This window comes from Mesoplodon mirus (assembly GCF_964341445.2).
Source record: "Mesoplodon mirus genome assembly, chromosome: 4".
Lineage (NCBI taxonomy): Eukaryota > Metazoa > Chordata > Mammalia > Artiodactyla > Ziphiidae > Mesoplodon > Mesoplodon mirus.
Window position 1 is genome coordinate 5,736,713 of NC_138979.1, and position 17,429 is coordinate 5,754,141.

Sequence of the window (17,429 nt, forward strand, 5' to 3'; positions counted from 1 at the left end):
TCTAGTAAACTGTTCTCCTAATTAGGGAACGGTCTGGCGCCGGCAGGGCGAGGAGCTGAGAGCGGCTTGGTGTGCGCCTGCGCCGAGTGCCGGGACAGGGCGTGTTCCTCGTTCGGGTGCTCGTTTTGCACAGACCGAGTGCATCTTTCGCCGCCGGAGTGAGCCCTGCAGAAGCCTGTTGTTCCCACGCGCAGCCTGTTAGGTGCAAACCTCCGCAGTGAGTATGTGTGTGGCGTTGCCCTTGTGTTTGCTTCTCTCTCCGCGGCGGGAATGGTGCTGGACCCTTCCCACTCCCTGTCCCGCCCTCCCCATCCCCCTCCCTGCCCCCGACCCTGCCTGCGGGTGCCCACTTTCCAAGGCCAGGGGAAAACTGGAGAGTGCCAGCCGGGGGTTTCCTCATTTCTCTCTCTGCACCCTCCTGGCCGTCGCCCACGTGCTTTGTTGTTGTCGTTTGGTACAGGTCATGTCCAAGTCTCTGAAAAAGTTGGTGGAGGAGAGCCGGGAGAAGAACCAGCCGGAAGTGGACATGAGTGACCGGGGCATCTCCAACATGCTGGACGTCAACGGCTTGTGTAAGTTCTCCGGAGGGCCTTCCCCTCGGAGGAGCTGGACGGGTTTACGAGTTTAAGAAGTAACTGCTGGTGGCGGTGCGAGACGTTGCAGTGGTTTACATCCCACCCGCTGCTTGGCTGCTTGTAAACAGCACTTGTCGAGGCTCAGCTCGGAAAGCTTGCGGTCCCAGTTTGTTCTGCCCCAGCTGGAAAACGGACACGAGCCAGGTTAAGAATCCCCGGACCGTGGCTGCTGGACCTCATCAGTTCTCCAGGCTGATCGATGGCCTTCGGGTGGACTTACCACACAGTTTACTAAAGAGCCACTCGGTGTTTTAATGGAAAATTAGTTCTGAATTATTTTTCCATTCTCTTAATATAGTCTCCTGTGTAGCCTTGAACAAATGCCCCACGGAGATGACCTGATAAGTGTTTTTGCACCTGGAGCTAGTTAAACATTTCTTGACTCATTGCCTTTTTCTGGGTTTATTGTCCTCACTTCGTTCAGGCTTTTGTTACCTCCCCCCTGTGCTGCTGTGTCTTTCTAACTTTCCCTTTTGCCTCCAGTTTTACTGCCCCTGTTGCTTTCCTGTAACGTGCATCTTATTGTAACTCTCTCCTTTCAACCGGGGATTGCAAATTCAGATGTCTTCAGGGGCCAGGTGAGGATGGTCATGCATTCCATAATAGGTATCTCATCTGAAGGGGGCATCTGCTACACCTGCTGCTTAGCTCCAAACAGCTGTCACCACTTGGGGATGTTGGCCCAGTGTTGCCAGATTTTTGTTTTTTTTTCTATGAAGCCAAGAATCCAGATTTTTATATAAAATTTTCTAATTTTTAGATATTGACAGTTAATTCTAACACATTAGAGGTGAAATCAAGCTCTTCTTCAGGTTGATTGTGGCTGAAGTTTGGACCTTCTGGTTGTCCATTACCAAGGGTAATGCTCCATATTCCTTGCGGTGACCTGTTCCTTTCTGAATCTGACTACAACCTACCTTAGCGCCTGTTCCTTCCATGCATCTGGCATCCCAGCCATAATGAACTGATGGTCCTTTCTGAGCCAGGGCATTCCTTCCCGTCTTTGTGCCTTTAGAAGTATCCTTTCCTCCCTGTCCACCCCCTTCACCGCAGATCCTTTTACTTACCTGTCAAGAGTCAGCTCAGATGCTACAGCCTGTGTGAAGCTTTCTCAGTGAAGTTGGGCACACTTTGCTGCATGACCCTTTTTTTTTTGGCTGCGCTGTGCGGGGCCTGTGGCATCTTAGTTCCCCGGCCAGGGATCGAACCCATGTCCCCTGCAGTGGAAGCTTGGAGTCTTAACCACTGGACCACCAGGGAAGTCCCGCTTCATGACACTTGTTACACAGGATTGTGATATGCTCTTAATCCGGACATCTTTCTTCCCCACTGGGAGGCCGAGGGGAACTAAGGCAGTGCAGTGTTCCTGTGTGCCTTGTTTATTCTAGTGCCTGGAACACAGTGGGTGCTCCGAAATGTTTGACGGATTAAAGAAAGAATGAGGGATTAGGCCTGCGAGCTGATGAGATCCAGACCAGGATGTGACACTGGAGAAGAAGGGGGGACATCCAGGAGGCCCTAAAAGATGACGGGTTGCTTGTCAGGCCTGGAGAGAGCACAGTCAAAGTTACCGTGAATCCGTGGTTTGCGCCTGGGACAGAGATTGGGGTTGGTGCCATTGATACATCTCTGCAAAAGGCAAGGGGATGAAAAGCTGTAGGTGATTTGCGTTTGGTAATCCTTAGGAAGATACCTGCCGTTAAGTTTAGCTTTTGTACGAATGAGCATTTCAGTCTCCTGGTCTGTGCTGGCCTCTCTCAGTCTTTGTGGCTTCTTGGTGGCAGCAGGTGTCTCAGGTGATGGACCGGCAGTTGCAGAGCTGGACGTGTCCCCGTATTGCCCCGCCGTGCTGGGGTCATGATGGTCACTGGGGGCACAGCTACGTCAGAGGAAGGGGATGGGGGGAAGAGGATGGAAGCAGGAGGCCTGGCTCCGCCGTGCCCTTTGGTCCCACGGGTTTCTGCCCCTCAGGGCTCTTTCTCATGGGCTTGAAAAAAGGTTGCTTTCACTAGAGGAACTTTATACTCCTCAGCTTTGAAGAGGATTCTCTCTGTAATATTTATAAGTAGGGAGAGTGGTGTGGCTATTTCAGTTCAGTTGCTTTATCTCTTTGAAGCCTTGGCTTTTATTGAAGAAGAAAAGATAGCCACTTGCTTCCTGAAAAAGCTCTTTCCGGTGTATTATTAGGTGCTGAAAAGCGAGGTCATTCTTACTGTTTTCCCAAAGAAGTCACTTTAGGAAGAGCAAGAGTGCTTCTTGGGGAGTTTAGTGGAAGTGAATTTGGAAATCCCACCTCCTCAGGCCTCTGGAGTGTGGTAGACCCAAGGAAGGAGTGGCTGCTTTCTGCTAAAACTCCCCGACTTCTGGAATCTGAGGGTCCCAGGATGCCTTCAGGATCCCATCCTCCACTGGGGCTCATTTATCAGTAGTGTACATAACATTATGTGGTTTAATATCTTATATATTAAAGTATTTGGCATGATCACCTTAGCTGTAGTATAAGGATTCCCATAGTTTTTTTTTTTTTTTTTTTTGCGGTACGCGGGCCTCTCACTGCTGTGGCCTCTCCCGTTGTGGAGCACAGGCTCCGGACGCGCAGGCTCAGCGGCCATGGCTCACGGGCCCAGCCGCTCCGCGGCATGTGGGATCCTCCCGGACCGGGGCACGAACCCGTGTCCCCTGCATCGGCAGGTGGACTCTCAACCACTGCGCCACCAGGGAAGCCCCACCTTTGTGTTTTTAAACATCTTGGCCTGGGCAGTCCTTACCCTTTCTCTCTCCAGCCTCCCTCCTCCCAGCCATGTGAATTAATGCTTGTTGAGGAAAGAGATGACTTTCTGTTCATGTGACTCCATTCACATGTGTCACCTCCTCCGAGAAGCTCCCCAGGACTAAATTTTAACCCACCATCCCCTCCAGCCTGGCTTAAACGTCTTTTCTGGGCCCTGCATGCGCACCTCTGTTATTTTTGTACTTGGCGTTTGGGAACAATTTATTGAAGAAGGTTGCTGTCCTCAGTTAAGAATTCAGGTGCGCTGGGGTAGAAAGCATAGCACGGGAGAGAGGGGGCACAGCCTCTGGCTTCACTGTAACTTCATCACCTCTTTGAAGATCCTGTCTCCAAATACAGTTTCACTCTGAGGGCTTCAACGCAGGACTTGAGGGGGCCGCAGCTGAGCCCATCACGTCTGCATCAGAGATTCTGAACGGTACACATGTGAGTGCTTACGTGTCAGCCTTTGGTGCAGGTGATCAGCATCAGCGTCTTACAGGTGAGCAGACAGGAGGTCGAGAAAGCCCCAGTGTCACACGGTAGACACACCGACAGCTTTGTCCTGTAACCCTGTGCAGTGTGGTTTCCCACCCCGGCTCAGGCCTTAAGGAGTGATGCCTTCCAGGGCTAAGCGGGGCTGGCGAGCCTCACCTCATGCCAGTCAGTTTCAGAATTCTTTAAAAACACTGTGCTGGGGGCTTCCCTGGCGGTCTAGTGGTTAAGACTCCATGCTTCCACTGCAGGGGGGCATGGGATCGATCCCTGGTCACGGAACTAAGATCCCGCATGCCACGCAGTGTGGCCAAAAAAAAAAAAAAAATGTGGTGTGGGTATAAAAACAGACATATAGACCAATGGAATAGAATAGAGAGTCCAGAAATAAACCGTGGCATTAAAAAAACCAAAAAAACAACACTGTGCTAGGCTAAGAAAATGCATCATTCTTCCAGTCTGCCAGCTTGGAAGCTTAGGTTTATCACATTGTTCCAGGGCTTTAGCCATCGAAGAAAACAGTAGAGGCAACTTGGTCTCTATCTGGTCAGGGTTAACTCTGAACCCTCCCCATTTCCTTAGGCTTTTCTGAAAGACTATTAATTTTAACTGGATTTAATGGCAGATGTGGGATTTTTTATACTGTACATTAATTCATTTTTTTCTATCTTTAAACTTAGAACAGTAGCTTAAAACCCTCTATGAAGTATGGTGCTGGTGAAGGTTCTCTTGGGGCAGTATTGGTTCATGCATCACAACAGAATAAACCTGAGTTGAATGAAATGGTAACTGTAGTTGTAGTTTACCGGTACGTCACAAAGAGCCTTTCATTTAATACGTCTCTCTGTGTACCTGTTAACGATTCCTCCAGACTCAGAATAGTTCTTAAGGGTAAGGTGGGCCAAATGAAAGGCACACCTCAGACCAGCTAGTGAACTGGAGGGGGTCTTGGCCTCTTGGTTTTTCAGAGCACAGCACAGAGCAGAGATTGGTGACATGGTGTACACCCTCAGTGTACAAGTGGCTGTTTTGCAGATGTTTACATACACAGGTGGTTTTTCAGAGCTGTAAATAGTTCAGTCTTCAGGCCTCGTGAAAGATGCCTATTTAACTGTTACGTATTCTACAAATTGTGTACTCTTTATTAGAAAAGGATAAAAAGAATAGATAATTTTAAAATATCTGTATGGAGTGTATTAATCTACACGCACACGTGTGCCGGGCATCGTACGTGGCTCTCCATGTGGATTATTTCCTTTAAGCCTCACGGTTTCATTAGGATTCTTATCATCATCATCATCCTCATCACCCAGTTTATAGCACAGAGACGTTGAGAACTTAAGTACCTTCCTTGCTCCAGGTCACACACTAATAAGTAACAGAGTCAGGATTTACAGCCAGGAACTCAGACTCCAGAAGCTGTGTTGTTAACTCATGCTTTTTTTTTTTTTTTTTTTTCTTTTTTTCTGTACGTGGGCCTCTCACTGTTGTGGCCTCTCCCGTTGCGGAGCACAGGCTCCGGACGTGCAGGCTCAGCAGCCATGGCTCACGGGCCCAGCTGCTCCGTGGCATGTGAGATCCTCCCGGACCGGGGCACGAACCCGTGTCCTCTGCATCGGCAGGCGGACTCTCAACCACCGCGCCACCAGGGAAGCCCCTTCTCATGCTTTCTTGCCTTACTCACGTCACTAACGTTTTTGACAGTCAGGTGCACGTATGAAGGCGAGGCCCGGTCCCGGAAGCTGCGTCCCTGCCCTGCGTGGGCTGCTGAGTCTGTATCCGTTGAGGAATGCGTTCAGGGATGCTGACCCTCCCCTGCTCTTGCCTGCGGGGCCGAGGAAACAGGAACCTTCTTCTTCCCCAAACACTTAACACACTCTTTAAAAAAAATCCATTTCAAGAAGCCTTTACTGAAGTGCTCCTATAGATAAGCGCACATGTAACTGTACAGTGTGACAGATTTTCAAAGCAAGAAACAGAACACAGCGGGCATGTCCCAGGCACTAGCCCCTCAGGACAGGGTCCTGACTGACGGCATAGATTCCCTTTGCCTGTCGATGTGCATCGCTCAAAGGAAAGAGAGTTCACAGTGCACACTCTTCACTGTCTGGTTCTTACGCTCAGCATCTTGTTCACAAGCTTCATTCGTGTTGCGACACTGGTTACAGATCCAGGGTGTGACTGCTAAGTTCAGGCATCCGTTCTGCCGTTGATGGATGTCCGTGTCGCTCCCAGGCTAGGGCTGTCCCCCGTAGTGCTGCTGTGACCATGTGAACACACATATTCCTTTCTGTTGGTTATAGACTAGGGGTGGAATTATTGAGTCATGGGGTGTGCTCTTGTGTATGCTTTAAAATGGAGGCAGGAATCACCGAAATGGGGAAGACGTTTGAAACTTAGATGTCAGGCAAAGGCTTAACATGCTTGATGCAGAATGAGCAAAGGTGCTGGTCAGGCCTCACGAGGTGCTCACTCAGTGCATCGGCCTCTTCCGAGAGAAATGACTCACATCTCAAGCTCTTCTCTGAGAATTAGCTTGCTCACAGATCGGTATCATCCATACCAGCTGCTGGCAAACTTGTCTGGTTTTTAGACTCACCTAGGGAATGTTTAAACATTCCAGTGCTCAGGCTGCACCCCAGACCAATTCAAGGGGAAACTCTGAACGTGGAAGCAGGTGTCAGAAATTTTGCTCTTTAAAATAATATGTTTTCGGGCTTCCCTGGTGGCGCAGTGGTTGAGAGTCCGCCTGCCGATGCAGGGGACACGGGTTCGTGCCCCGGTCCGGGAAGATCCCACATGCCGCGGAGCGGCTGGGCCCGTGAGCCATGGCCGCTGAGCCTGCGCGTCCGGAGCCTGTGCTCCGCAACGGGAGAGGCCACAGCAGTGAGAGGCCCGCGTACCGCAAAAAAAAAAAAAAAAAAAAAAAAATATATATATATATATATACATATATGTTTTCATCCATGCACACCACAGCCTCGCAGCCACGGTCCTTGTTCAAGTGCAAACTGTTCATTTTCGGCCTGTGGGAACCTCCTGTCGTTGGCTCTCCCATCCAGTGGACGTGAGCAAAGAGTAACAAGCTGTTCCCGGTGTGTCTGCGAATTCCCATCCCGGACCTGGAATCAGCTGTCCTCATAGAAACCCTGTTTTTGTTTGTCTGTCTTAGTGGGCAATATTTTGGGACCACAATCTGGGCTCCGGGGGTGCTCATTTTTCCTGGGTCGTTCATGGTCTTTAGGCGTTTTTAGCAGACAGAGCTAAAAAAAAACCAGTATATACACACACACACACACACACACACATATGTGTGTATGTATATGCACTATATGTATCTGTACATATATACAGATACATATATACACATATATGAAGATTAAAATACCTAACGAGTTCATAGTGGTAGGTCCAATTCAAATATGGGACTGTAAGTCTCTTATTTAACTGCCTTCACACTAGTCTCTACTTTTCTTCCACTCTGAGAATCCTGATTGTCAGGGATACACATGATGTTAGACTATCTCACACTTACTTATTTGGTACATTGCTTACAAATAGCAAAGCTAATATTACCGGCGCCGGTATTGCTGAAAAGAGTCGTTTTGTGCATATTCTGTCCCCATTCTCCCCCTTTTTTTGTTTGTTTTATTATACTTCACTCTTTTTTACAGCAGCTTCCCCTGTTGTTGACCCTCCACAGTTTCCCCTGTTGTTAACATCTGGCATTCATTCGAGTGATACTTTTGTTGCAGTTGATGAAGCAGCATTGATACATTATTGTTCACTAAAATCCGCAGTTTACATTGTTTTCGGCTGCTTGTGCTGTAACACACTATGGCTTTTAACAGATGCATAATATCCTACAGAGTAGTTTCACTGCCCTAAACACCCTGTGTGTTCTACTTGTTTTCCCCTCTCTTCCTCATTACCTCCTGTTGAACCCCAGGCAACCACTGAAATTTTATGTCTCTGTAGTTTTGCCTTTCCCAGAATGTGATATAGTTGAAATCGTAGAGTACGTAATCTTTACCGAAAGCCTTCTTTGACTCAGCAATATGAGTGTAAGTTTCTTCTGTGTCTTGTCTTGGCTCCATAGCGCGTATTTTTTATTATTGGTTAAAATTCCATTGTCTGAATGCACCACAGTTTTTTTGTCCTTTCACATGTTGAAGGACATCTTGGTTGCTTTCACATTTTGTCACTTTGCCGCTATAAACATCCACGTGCAGATTTTTGTGTGAACATAGTTTTTTGACTCTTTTGGGTAAATGCAAAGGAACAGAATTGCTGGATCGTACGGTAAGAGTATTTTTGGTGTAATAAGAAACCACTGTCTTCTGAAGTGGCTGCACCATTTCGTACATCCCCCGGCAGTGAATGAGAGTCCCTGTGGCTCCACACCCTTGTCGGTATTTGGTGCTGTCAGTATTCTGGATTTTGGCCATTCTGATAGGTGTGTAGCCGTATCTCCTGGTTTTCAATGGGCAGTTCCTTAATGGTGTGTCATGTGGAAAATCTTTTCATATGCTTGTTTGCCTTCTGTATATCTTCTTTGATGAGGTGTCTGTTAAGGTCTTTGGCCCATTTTTTAATTGGGATGTTTGTTTTCTTATTGTTGGATTTAAAAAGTTCTTTGTGTATTTTGGAAAGAAGTCCTATATCCGATGTGTGTTTTGCAAAAATTTTGTCTTAGTCTGTGGCTCTTGTTTTTCCCTTTTATTAACATTGTCTTTCATAGAAGACAAGTTTTTAATTTTAATGAAGTCCCAGCCAGTTAACACCTTTTTTTTTTTTTTTTTGGAGAGCGCTTCTGGTGTTGTATCTAAGAAGTCATTACCAGATCAAGGGCTGCCTAGATTTCCTCCTGTGTTGTATTCTAGGACTTTACGCTTTTGCATTTTACACTGTGAACCACTTTGAGTCAATATTTGTCAAAGGTGTAAGTTCTATGTCTAGATTCTTTTTTTTTTTTTTTCTTATGTAGATGTCAAATTCCAGCACCGTTTGTTGAGAAGATTATCCTTTTTCCATTGACTTGCCTTTGCTCCTTTGTCAGAGACCAGTTGACTGTGTTTGTGTGGGTCTGTTTCCGGACACTCTTCTGTTCCAGTGATGTCTTTGTTTTTTTCAATTGGCGGCTGTGGATTTATAGAGTAAGTTTTGAGTTGGGACGTGTCAATTTTCTGAGTTTGTTTTTCTTTTTCAATATTTTATTGCTATTTTGGGTCTTTTGCCTTTCCATATAAATTTTAGAATCGGTTTGTCGCCATTCACAAAATAAGCTTGCTGTGGTTTTCATTGGGATTGCACTGAATCTCTAGATCAAGTCAGGAAGAACAGGCTAGCCAGGGGTGGGACTGAACGTTCCAGCCCTGGCAACCAGCCCCCATCCTTTAGAAACTTCTGAAAGTCACCTCATTAATATAACAAAGATACCTTTGTTTAGATTCATTGTGGTAAAGCCTCCTGTTTGGGTGTTGTTTAATACCTCTAGAGTTGATATAAGGAGAGAGTATTGTGTCCTGACTCAAAGCACCAACTTTGGAGCCATGGTCTATATTAATTATCCCACTTTGCTGTTTATTTGTAACATGCCCTTAGATCACTTCCTGTCTTTGTACGTCAATCTCCTCATTGATAAAATGGGAAAAATCTGCCGCCCCTCAAATAAAAGATGATGTCTGTGTAGCAGAGTAGGTACCTCAAAATGATCCTCAGGATCCGTCATTAGGACATTTTGCATTTGTTACGCTGAGGCACAGGCTGTTCTCTGGTGGGGCAGGGGGTTTGGGGCTGAAGAGTCTAATGGGCCTTTGGGCGGGAGTGGAGGCGTGGATGCCCTCAGGGGCACATCTGTTTGCTGGATCTGTGTGTGTGGCAGGCGGGGAGAGAGGCTGGTGGCAGAGGCTGGGGCAGGACTGTGGGAAGAGATGGAGGGGGACCCCGTGGATGATCAGAAAACAGGTACCGAGGTTTGAGCGGGGGGCAGCTGATGACAGGTGTCAGTCCAGTAGACTAGGGATCTGGGACTGGACAGGGCAGCCCTTGGAGGTCAGGGTAAGGGGTGGCTTGCGGGGAGCAGACGATGGCCGGGGCAAAAGCAATGCAGGGTGGCCTGCGAGACCACATCGCGTGCTGGGTGTGGGTGCCGGCTGGTGGCCCAGCGGCCCTCAGACACGCGGTGCCTGTCCGAGGACCTACAGCGCTTTGAGCTCGGAGAGCCACCCGGCCCTGTGGAAGAAGGTCAGAGATTCCGGCTCTTCCTGCTTCTGAAGCCACCAGGGAAAAGCATGGCTCTTGGGTTGAGGGTAAGAAGCGTGGAGGGAGGTTGAGCAGGGGCCAGAGAGAAGCCCACCCTCAGCTCCCACGCAGCGTCCTTCTCTGTTGGCAGGGACACAGGGAAGGTGAGAACAGAGCGGTTGGTCTGAAGTGGAGGGTGTGCATGTGTGACGTTGCTCATCTTCATTTGGGGGGAAAAAATGAACCAGTGGACTAAGGCTCCTTTTTATCTTATTTGTATTTGCCTAGTAGAAAAATACGGTCAGAACTAATCAGATTCTTGTTGGGAAACAGCTTTTAAAGGGTCCTGTCTACTTACTAGTGCTGAAACCTCAGGCAGGTTACCTAACCTCTCTGGGCCTCATTTTTCTCACCAAAAATTGGGAGGGAGGGCGGTCTTCCCTGGTGGCACAGTGGTTAAGAATCCGCCTGCCAATTCAGGGGACAAGGGTTCAAGCCCTGGTCCGGGAAGATCCCACATGCCGTGGAGCAACTAAGCCCGTGCGCCACAACTACTGAGCCTGCGCCAAGAGCCCGTGAGCTACAACTACTGAGCCCGCATGCCACAACTACTGAAGCCCACGCGCCTAGAGCCCATGCTCTGCAACAAGAGAAGCCACCGCAATGAGAAGCCTGTGCACCGCAACGAAGAGTAGCCCCCACTTGCCCCAACTAGAGAAAGCCTGCGGACAGCAACAAAGACCCAACGCAGCCAAAAATAAATTTTTAAAAAATGCAAAAAAAGAAAAATAAAATTAGGAGGGAGGCAGAGAATAATAGTGCAGTCTGTTAGTGTTATTGTGAGGAATACATGAGGTGATAAAGTTCTTAGAACCGTGGCCGCCACATTTTAAGTGTTTGGTAAACATTAGCGGTTGTGGTTATTATTTTAACATTTTTTAAACATCTTTATTGGAGTATAATTGATTTACAATGGTGTGTTAGTTTCTGCTGTATAACAAAGTGAATCAGCTATACATATACGTATATCCCCATATCTCCTCCCTCTTTCGTCTCCCTCCCACCTTCCCTATCCCACCCCTCTAGGTGGTCACAAAGCACTGAGCTGATCTCCCTGTGCTATGCGGCTGCTTCCCACTCGCTATCTATTTTACATTTGGTAGTGTATATATGTCCATGCCACTCTCTCACTTCGTCCCAGCTTACACTTCCCCCTCCCCGTGTCCTCAAGTCCATTCTCTACGTCTGTGTCTTTATTCCTGTCCTGCCCCTAGGTTCTTCAGAACCTTTTTTTTTTTTTAGATTCCATATACATGTGTTAGCATATGGTATTTGTTTTTCTCTTTCTGACTTACTTCACTCTGTAGGACAGACTCTCGGTCCATCCACCTCACTACAAATAACTCAATTTCATTTCTTTTTATGGCTGAGTAATATTCCATTGTGTATATGTGCCACATCTTCTTTATCCATTCATCTGTCGATGGACACTTAGGTTGCTTCTATGTCCTGGCTATTGTAAATAGAGCTGCAATGAACATTGTGGTACTTGACTCTTTTTGAATTATGGTTTTCTAAGGGTATATGCCCAGTAGTGGGATTGCTGGGTCATATGGTAGTCATATTTTTAGTTTTTCAAGGAACCTCCATACTGTTCTCCATAGTGGCTGTATCACTTTACGTTCCCACCAACAGTGCAAGAGTGTTCCCTTTTCTCCACACCCTCTCCAGCATTTATTGTTTGTAGATTTTTTGATGATGGCCATTCTGACTGGTGTGAGGTGATACCTCATTGTAGTTTTGATTTGCATTTCTCTAATGATTAGTGATGTTGAGCATCCTTTCATGTGTTTGTTGGCAATCTGTATATCTTCTTTGGGGAAACGTCTATTTAGGTCTTCTGCCCATTTTTGGATTGGGTTGTTTGTTTTTTTGATTTTGAGCTGCATGAGCTGCTTGTATATTTTGAAGATTAATCCTTTGTCAGTTGCTTCATTTGAAAATATTTTCTCCCATTCTGAGGGTTGTCATTTTGTCTTTTTTATGGTCTCCTTTGCTGTGCAAAAGCTTTTAAGTTTCATTAGGTCCCATTTGTGTATTTTTGTTTTTATTTCCATTTCTCTAGGAGGTGGGTCAAAAAGGATCTTGCTGTGATTCCTGTCATAGAGTGTTCTGCCTATGTTTTCCTCTAAGGGTTTGATAGTGTCTGGCCTTACATTTAGGTCTTTAATCCATTTTGAGTTTATTTTTGTGTATGGTGTTAGGGAGTGTTCTAATTTCATTCTTTTACATGTAGCTGTCCAGTTTTCCCAGCACCACGTACTGAAGAGGCTGTCTTTTCTCCACTGTATATTCTTGCCTCCTTTATCAAAGATAAGATGGCCATATGTGCGTGGGTTTATCTCTGGGCTTTCTGTCCTGTTCTATTGATCTATATTTCTGTTTTTGTGCCAGTACCATATTGTCTTGATTACTGTAGCTTTGTATTATTGTCTGAGGTCAGGGAGCCTGATTCCTCCAGCTCCATTTTTCTTTCTCAAGATTGCTTTGGCTATTCGGGGTCTTTTGTGTTTCCATACAAATTGTGAAATTTTTTGTTCTAGTTCTGTGAAGAATGCCCTTGGTAGTTTGATAGGGATTGCATTGAATCTTTAGATCGCTTTGGGTAGTATAGTCATTTTCACAATGTTAATTCTTCCAGTCCAAGAACATAGTATATCTTCCCATCTGTTTGTATCATCTTTAATGTCCTTCATCAGTGTCTTATAGTTTTCTGCCTACAGGTCTTTTTCTGCTTGGGTAGGTTTATTCCTAGGTATTTTATTCTTTTTGTTGCAATGGTAAATGGGAATGTTTCCTTAATTTCTCTTTCACATTTTTCATCATTAGTGTATAGGAATGCAAGAGATTTCTGTGCATTAATTTTGTATCCTGCTACTCTACCAAATTCATTGATTAGCTCTAGTAGTTTTCTGGTAGCATCTTTAGGATTCTCTATGTATAGTATCATGTCATCTGCAAACAGTGACAGCTTTACTTCTTCTTTCCGATTTGCATTGCTTTTATTTCTTTTTCGTCTCTGATTGCTGTGGCTAAAACTTCGAAAACTATGTCGAATACTAGTGGTGAGAGTGGGCAATCTTGTCTTGTTCCTGATCTTAGAGGAAATGGTTTCAGTTTTTCACCATTGAGAATGATGTTGGCTGTGGGTTTGTTGTATATGGCCTTTATCATGTTCAGGTAGGTTCCCTCTATGCCTGCTTTCTGGAGGGTTTTTATCATAAGTGGGTGTTGAATTTTGTTGAAAGCTTTCTCTGCATCTATTGAGATGATCATATGGTATTTCTCCTTCAAATTGTTAATATGGTGTATCACATTGATTGATTTGCGTGTATTGAAGAATCCTTGCATTCCTGGGATAAACCCCACTTGATCATGGTGTATGATCCTTTTAATGTGCTGTTGGATTCTGTTTGCTAGTATTTTGTGGAGGATTTTTGCATCTATGTTCATCAGTGATATTGGCCTGTAGTTTTCTTTCTTTGTGGTATCTTTGTCTGGTTTTGGTATCAGGGTGACGGTGGCCTTGTAGAATAAGTTTGGGAGTGTTCCTCCCTCTGCTATATTTTGGAAGAGTTTGAGAAAGATAGGTGTTAGCTCTTCTCTAAATGTTTGATAAAATTGTCTGTGAAGCCATCTGGTCCTGGGCTTTTGTTTGTTGGAAGGTTTTTAATCACAGTTTCAATTTCAATGCTTGTGATTGGTCTGTTTACATTTTCTCTTTCTTCCTGGTTCAGTCTCAGAAGGTTGTGCTTTTCTAAGAATTTGTCTGTTTCTTCCAGGCTGTCCATTTTATCGGCATAGAGTTGCTTCTAGTAGTCTCTCATGATCCTTTGTGTTTGTGCAGTGTCAGTTGTTATATTTTAACATTTTTTATTCTAATGAGTGGTTATAAAGTCCCCAGTGTTGCATATTGATGTAGGACCCATTACATGTATATTAGTTCTTTCTTTTCTTCTCTCTTCTGTGTTTCTCACAGAATCAAATAATTTAATTCAGCTTTTCATTTTAAACACGAGGAACTGTGCTCTAGAGAAATCCAGTGATTTTTCATTTTCCTCAATATTCTCATGGAATTACAGTCCGGGTCTTGCACTGCTTGAAACTTGCTTTTCTAGCTGTGCTTGAGGCCCTTTATGTAACTGTCATATCTATTCAGGATAGAAAGGACTTTCCACTCAGGTTTATGTTCTTTATTGATAGGCATTTCCACCATCTTGAAAAGAACACTCCCCCACGGTGTGAATATTGTTTTTCCAGTTTAGGAAGAATAAGCTCAAGAGGTAGAATCTGGAAACCTTGGTTAGAGTCTCAGTTCTGATTCTGCGGGAGTGGGGAGTTTGTTGGGAACCTTAGAAAAATCACTTTACCTCTGGGCCACAGTTTCCTTATCTGTAAATTGAGGAGCTGAAGCTTTTTCCTGTAACTGATTTCTAAAAGTACACCTATTTTAGGTTACACAATTAAAACAGTTTATGCTAGAAAAATTATTCAATACAGACAAGTAAAAAAAAAAAAAGCTGGGTTCGGGGGAGAAGGTAGGAATGTAGATATAGAATAAAACTGACTCTGGACCTGGAAGCTCTTACTCACCCTGAAAAAACTTTGCAGCATTTGTCTATTGATTGATTGATTGTACGCGGGCCTCCCACCGCTGCGGCCCCTCCCGTTGCGGAGCACAGGCTCCGGACGCGCAGGCTCAGCGGCCATGGCTCACGGGCCCAGCCGCTCCGCGGCATGTGGGATCTTCCCGGACCGGGGCACGAACCCGTATCCCCTGCATCAGCAGGCGGACTCCCAACCACTGCGCCACCAGGGAAGCCCTGCAGCAGTTCCCTTTTAACGGGAGTTTCGAATCCGCTTGCCTCCTTGTGGTGCTGACATTCTGCCTTGTGTCGTGGTTCTTTATCGCCTCCCCTCACTGCAGAGTGAGCGCCTTGAGGGCAGTCCTTGTGTCTCCCGCGTGTTCTGTCTCTGTCAACATAACTAAGTCCAGCGCCTGCAAACAGTGTGTAACTCCCGGAGCCTTCGTTCACGTCCTCCTCCTCATTCCCCAGGAGCAGTGAACAGCCGTGAACCTTTGGTAGCTCACTGTATTCTCCTCTTTAATTCTCCCAGACATCTTCAGAATTAAAATTTTTTCTTTGTCCTTTTTCCTGAAGGAGAGACTGTAAAGTGATGTGTTTGGATGGGGAGGATGTGGGCTCCATGTTGTCAGTAACACGGTGCCTTGGGTCCAGCGTCTTTTGACTTAATGTCCCAGTAGACACCGAAGCCTCAGTCAGTGACCAGCTCATAGGGGTTCTCAGCACGTGTGAATTCTCTGCTCTTATTTACGTAAAGGCAGACGTATCACATTGTTAAAAATCATCCTATATGATAAATTGCTTTCTGTTGAATGAAAAAGCAATTAATTATGCTGAGTGACCATTTATCTGCAAATAGGACTCAGTCAAGTAACCAGTTTTGAAAACTTGCTACCATAGAGTTTCCAACTCACCACAGTAGTTGGTTGGGGAGGAAAGGAAAGCTTTCATACCCTGGTGATTTTTTTTCCCCCTGAAATTTTAAATTATGAACAAAATTCAAAAGAAATGTTCTTTTATGATTCTGGGTGTGTTGATGAATACGATATTTGTATTATGTCTTGGTGTCAAACGTTTTATTGTCTGCCTTCACTTAAATATACTGTCAGAAGCTGCATGCTAAAGAAGATCTGAATCTGCCTCCTCCTAGCAGGGGTGCAGTAACTTCAGCGTGTGACGCGGGCAGGCATTGTAATCACGCATCTTGGAGACACGGGACCCAGAGTGGTCAGCGTGGCTGCGTGGTGCTCACGTGCGGCCTCTCCCGCAGCCCCGCCGAGTCTCTGAATCCGGGTTACTTAGGGCTGTCGCTGTTTCTAGCCTACCGGGAGCCCAAATGGAAAAGCCTTTGGGACCATCCTGTATTTTCAGTTCAAGTGAATTCTTCTTTGTAGTCAACAACTTTGGGAGGAATTGAATTCACAGAGGGTACTGTTTGCAGTGTAATCTGCAGACTTGCACCGAATTTGAAGGCTGCCCACCCTGGAATTGTAACACAAGTCAAAGGTGACCTTCTTTGGACATCCCAGAGGGTATGGCTGTTCTCCCACTGCAATATTTGGTAGCTCAAGAGCTGTCAAAAAGGGGTAAACTAGGGACTTCCCTGGCAGTCCAGTGGTTAAGACGCTGCACTTCAAGGGGCCGTGGGTTCGATCCCTGGTGGGGGAACTAAGATCCCTCATGCCGTGTGACAAGACCAAAAAAAAATAGTAAACCGTTTGTCTTCTGAAGGTAGCGGTGTCTTTCCGATTGCTTCCATGGGAGCGCAGCCTGTGAAATGAACTGACGGTTACAATCCAGGTTTTGGTGGCCAGTGTTCTATAATCTTTCGTCGGGAACCCAAAGATGCCCAGTTCTGACCTGCGACAAGACAAGGTGGCAGAAACTTTCAAGTCCCATATCACTGTGTGCGTTTCCAAGTCTCACTCCCCTTGTCTCATCCTGGCTGTGTTTTTTCCTTCTGGATAGAAACGTCATTCTGTGAAGCTAGAACGTTTTATCCTTTCTAAAGTGCCACCAGAGGCGTAACTTGCTTCTGATTGCCAGACTGAAAACTGGAGAGACAGTTTGCAGTGTGCCACATCATTGTGATATGGTGGGTTATTTTGAAAGTAGGTCTGCCATGTCATCATCTGGTGCTGTGGATTTCATCCTGCTTACTTTTCTTTCCTCACGCTGCCTACTTGATGCTGAAGAAGAAGGAAAGAAAAAAAAGACTGTGTCTGTTTTAAAAAATAACATCTGCTTCCACGTTTTATCTAGAAACCATGATTCTTTTTCTAGGAGTGTTAGCTAGTCCTTTGATTTTTCTGAATATGTTCCATTGCAATACCGCCTGCTCAGTCCAGTCCTGTGTCTTCTCTGTTTTCCATCTCTTCACTCAGGTAAGCCTAGAATTGCTTCCATAACCTCCAATTTCCATATATCCTCCAAGTCCAGTTTCAGTGCCTTAAAGCATTTTTGGACATGTCATCTCACAGTAAATGACGTCTCCTTCTTTTTTTGACTGCACCACAGGGCTTAGTTCCCCGACCAGGGATCAAACCCTGGCCCCCTGCAGTGGAAGCGTGGAGTCCTAACCACTGGACCGCCAGGGAAGTCCCTGTGATGTCTCCTTCTAATCTCCTGTTATCCTTTCAG

At 45.8% G+C, this 17,429-nt stretch overlaps 1 protein-coding gene across 3 annotated transcripts in view; it reads left to right on the plus strand.

Moving 5' to 3' along the window:
* The first annotated feature begins 44 nt into the window (after positions 1–44).
* RSU1 (Ras suppressor protein 1) overlaps positions 45–17,429 on the plus strand; it is a 188,988-nt gene continuing 171,603 nt past the window's right edge. Inside the window, exons 1-2 of one of the 3 annotated variants that reach the window (XM_082617067.1) lie at positions 45–217; positions 461–572. In XM_082617067.1, coding sequence (XP_082473193.1) covers positions 464–572 — 109 coding nt within the window. In that variant the 5' untranslated portion in view covers positions 45–217; positions 461–463. Of the gene's footprint in view, positions 222–460; positions 573–17,429 lie in introns of all 3 variants that reach the window. The other 2 variants (XM_082617066.1, XM_082617065.1) reach the window with 2 other exon arrangements.